We start from the raw sequence: 4,760 nt of genomic DNA on the forward strand, positions 1-4,760 counted from the left end.
AGGTATATAGTGATATTGAGAGTTTTAGCCAAATGTAAGACTTCTCCAATATGATGAAAGAAGCTGTAGCTTGATCAAGGTCTACCTGAAAACAGAGCTCATGCTAAATCACACTGTTTTTTTTTTAATTACACTGTTTTGAATTGAAGCTCAGAAAATGAAAATCATTACATTGCAATTAGAAATGTGAAAATAAGAATAGTAAGAAAGCCATCATTTTCCTCTGTTTTAAGTATTGGATGTCACATATAAATATATATAATTAACAGATGGACCAATGTATGTTACTCATCAAGCATTACTGATTATATCATGCAAATATTACTTCAATGCATCACATTTTCTTAAATTGTACACCTGTACACTATATACACCTTACCTTTGAAGTATAAAATATGTCGTCTCTTTTAACTGTGCCATCTGCAATCTTGCTCCGAATAGCAAGTCCCACTTCCTCCTCATTTTGGTACAAATAAGCACTGTCAATATGGCGGAATCCAGCATCTATAGCTAATTTAGTGGCCTCTGTAGCCATACTCTTGGGCACCTAGAGAGGTATGCGATGGTAGTGTTTAGAGAGTCACATGAATCTAAATAAGCAAAGACTTCACACACAAGTAAAATCTTTTTTCCTCATGTTTTTAATTAGTTATGTACTTGTGATAAACACAAGTTGACTGGTCCTTCTTCATAACAAATATAGAATGTTGCAAGGACCCCTCTAGTCCTTGACAGTTATTGGTTGATCACAAATAGAAGATCTCCAGCGATATCCTCATGTAGTAGAATGACTTATTGGAAGGATTCACAGGATTGAACACATATGTATATCAATGGCTAATATTCATGCAATGAAGACATAAAATTAATGTAATAAAAGGAGCATAAGATAAAGTATGGAAAAAATATCTTACCAAGTAAATTAAAAACAATACACTAAATTTTGCCAACATCTAGTTTAGAAGACATAAATATTTTGTTTGCAAGGAAAGTTCTTTGGAAACATTTTCTGATTCACTGATATCTTGGTTACACTTACTCCTCTGCTAGAATAATCTAATATTCCAGCCTAATAAATCATAGCATGGACTCATATAAGCTACTCTTTGTGCAAGCAGCCCAAGGACAAGCATTGTCCCTATCTGCTGGAATAGTGAAATATCAAAGTTTGCAGAAGTCATGAAAGGGCCTCTTTGTAAGTGAGCCATTCAATGGATAGCAGAGTGTTTTGGTAAATTTTGAAGGAGCCAGTATGTATGCATAGCATAAGTAAATATGACAGTAAAGTTCTGTACTCAAAAGGTGCATATTCATGCATAAGGATTTTCCTACTTTATGCATTGCATTGGTTCTTGTAAATGTAAACTTTAAAACTAAGGCAACTGTTTTAGGGAAGATATAATTAGAGAAAACTTTAAAATCACAAACTTTTCTGACATGTCCTTGAGACTTCTTATGTCAGTGACCAAATTAGGAAATCTCTTATTTCATTGTTACTAAGATAATGAATTAAAGGAAATTATTTTTCCTAATGAAATTAAAATAAATATAAGCCTGGATCTTTTGGCTTTCTTTTGACATCAGCTTCCAACTGATTTTCTTAAGCACAAGAGTACTCAAATTTTTACCATGGGCAATTAATATAAGAGAAAATGCTCAAAATCATGAAATCATGCAGTTTTCATAACTGAAAAGTTTTATTTTTTCTACTTAGCTGGAAAGTCATATGAAATATAAAGAAAATGTATAGGCAAACAGTTGTAATTGGAAGGCCAATGCCATATATATTAGGCAACCAGGCCAACATAATTGGTAGGTAACAGCATAATTAGACCTAGATGTAAAGCAGTATCTAGCCAAATTCCCTTTTCTGTTTAGGAAAGATCTCTAGCCAGCAGTAACAGAGAACCATCTGAACCTCCTGTCATCATGCAGGAATATATTACTGGTTACCCAAATCAGCTTCCACTCATCCTATGTCTACTTTCCTTGAGTCTTCAATGCCAAAGCCACTGTTGTTACCTCAATTGGAGCATAGGTGCCAAATCCCAGTATAGGCATGAGGTGACCATCATTCAACTCCACACACTGCTGTTTGGAATTCATTGCTGCTGCACCTCTGACAAAACAGATTCTGTTTCTTGTTTGACTTCCACTGGACACTAAAAATAAATCATAGTTCCACCCACATGACTTTTCAGTAGCCAATGGGTAAGCAGGAGGAATGAGCAGTGAAAGCAGTATTCCAGTTCATGTATTTTACATAAAAGAGAATTTCTAAGTAAGTTATTACATGGTAACATAGAAGATATTTTTTTAAATAAATTTCCTCTTCCAAATCATACATTATTTTACATTATTACAATTGAGTGAATATTTTTTGATAAATTTGGTTGAAATATAGATGCAAATTTCTTGTTTTCAGTTTTAAAATCACAAAGAAATTCCTCCTTGAGCAAATATAATTTGAAGCAATGAACTATTGTAATCTGTTTACTATCCATCTTGCCTCACCTCACATTTTCTAAGACAGCCTGGAGAAAAACAAATCCTAAAGTTATCAACCAGCTGTATGATCCTCATTTCTATGTGAATGCAGTGAAAGCACCCTAATCAATTTCAGCAAATTCAGTTTTTGCTATTTTTATTCTTTATTTCAGACTCATATATACATTACATTTCTCTGCTAAGACTTTCAGAAAAAAAATACATAGCAGAAAATCCTATTTTTACATTTATTTATTTATTTTATTAATTTTATTGAGAAAAAATTGCAATGTGACAGCTTTAAAACAGGTTGGTAGGAGAGCTACAACAACGAATACATTGCCTATTGTTGTCTGTAGTAATCATTCATAGCACAAGATATAGACATGATATCCTGTCCAAACACTATTAGCACAGATCTTACTTCTTATTGAATTCAGAGAAAGTAGCTATATATCTATATATGTAGCTAATATATAGTAGTTATATAAGTATAATAATATTTAATATATTTAAGGAGTTTATATTAATCCTAAAATAACTCCTAATATATTTAAGGAGTTTATATTTAAGGAGTTTATATTAATCCTAAAATAACTCGTACTCTTGGCGATCCTTCAGTTTTCAACCTCCCAGATGCTGGGATTGCAGGTGCATGCCACCACGCCCAGTCGCAATCAGTTTCAATTTGTCCACGGGACAGGGTCAGCAGAGTACGTGGTGTGGGGGATTGAATTCCGGTCACTGCACTCTCCCTAAGCCGGTGTTTTACTCTACTGAGCTATCTGGCCAGACCTAAATGTTTTTAAATTAACTCTACGAAGTATTGCTATGTTTAAAATAATCACTTGCATTCATTGTAGTTTTTTTAAAGCAGTTTTATAATATCCATGAGCAAACAACTCTATTAACTCTGAAAACTGAAAATGCTATCTTTATATAGTGTGCATAAACTTTGGTTAATATATATTTATTATATATAGCTCTTTAGTATTATTATTTTATTTACTTGGTACATGGTTTCACTACACAGCTCAGACTCATAGCTATCCTCCTTGTGGTTCCAGAGTCCCTCCACTTGCCTAAGCAGGAGGTTAGTCTGCTGAGCTATTTCACTGGCCCTCCTTTATTATTCTTAACTTACTGTATCTAGAACTTTTCCACCCTGGTTATTCTTGGCAAATATTTTCCAAGCAATGTGTTGTGTCATGGAGAAAAACAAAAGCCTTTTGGACTCCCTTTGGTAACTATTCACTGTTCTAGATGCATATTATTTTATATTATTTGTTAGAGTTTTTGTCTATTTTTTAAAAAATAATTAATTGTACAATTTAGTTGTATAATGATGAGATTCATCATGTGGAATTTGAACCGTGGCATATCTTGATTCTTTTTCTCCCATTTCCCTCCTTTCCCTTCAATTTCTTTTGTACTCCTTACTTAAAAAGCTTTGTGTCCAGGGTTTTTTTTTTTTTTTCTATTTTCTGCCTTTCCTTTCTCCCTACTCCCTACTTAATTCTCATTCTCATTTGATTATTTTCTTCCTATTTACTATAAATATTGGAACTGACTTACACTTTGTTTACATTAGAAAAATCATACAATAATGGAACATGTGTGTATTATTTATTTCATTTATGAGTATGATCACAAGGTAATATATTTACTTAGAAATGTCTAGGGTATATCCTTCTTTGTGGCTGAGCAGTACTCCCTTGTGTAAAAGAAAAACAGTCTTTATCCATTCATTTGATGAGATTTGTGCAGTTTGAAATATTTATCCTTTACATACTTCACTGTTGTAACATGAGTGTGCATATAGACTTGCAGGACTAATTCTTCTTAAGTCTTTTAACACTTTGGGGAAGATATCAAGAAAGGAAATAGCTGGAGTCAAACAGGGCCTCTGCCTTAGATTTTCGAGGGATTTTGATATTAATTTTCATAGTGGTTGCAGCAATCCATATTTTCACCAACCGTGGAGAAAAATTTGTTTTCCATACACTCCAACCAGCATTAATTAATGGTTTATTTCTTGGTAATTGTATTTTTTTTTTTGGAGTACGATGGAACTTCAGCATTGTTTTAGTTTGATTGACAAATAATGTCAAACATGTGTTTCACATGTTTATTTAGATCTCTCCTATCTTCCAGCAGATTTAAGGTTTCTGTTTTAATATTTAAATGTTTCATTCACTTTCATTTTGGTACAGTGCATGGTGAAAGATATGGGTATGGCTTATTCTCTGGCATGTGGAAAGGCAGGTTTTCCA

The 4,760-nt window shown here is 33.0% G+C and overlaps 1 protein-coding gene across 1 annotated transcript in view; it reads right to left on the minus strand.

Annotated features, from left to right (window-relative positions):
* Positions 1–2,146, minus strand: part of LOC101561489 (aldo-keto reductase family 1 member C1 homolog) — a 23,233-nt gene extending 21,087 nt beyond the window's left edge. The window contains exons 1-2 of the mRNA XM_004629918.2: positions 2,023–2,146; positions 380–547 (exon numbers count right to left, since the gene is read on the minus strand). Coding sequence (XP_004629975.1) covers positions 380–547; positions 2,023–2,106 — 252 coding nt within the window. The 5' untranslated portion in view covers positions 2,107–2,146. The remainder of the gene's footprint in view (positions 1–379; positions 548–2,022) is intronic.
* Between the last annotated feature and the right edge of the window lie 2,614 nt (positions 2,147–4,760).

Source organism: Octodon degus, unplaced genomic scaffold, assembly GCF_000260255.1.
Source record: "Octodon degus isolate 3935 unplaced genomic scaffold, OctDeg1.0 scaffold00032, whole genome shotgun sequence".
Taxonomy (NCBI): domain Eukaryota; kingdom Metazoa; phylum Chordata; class Mammalia; order Rodentia; family Octodontidae; genus Octodon; species Octodon degus.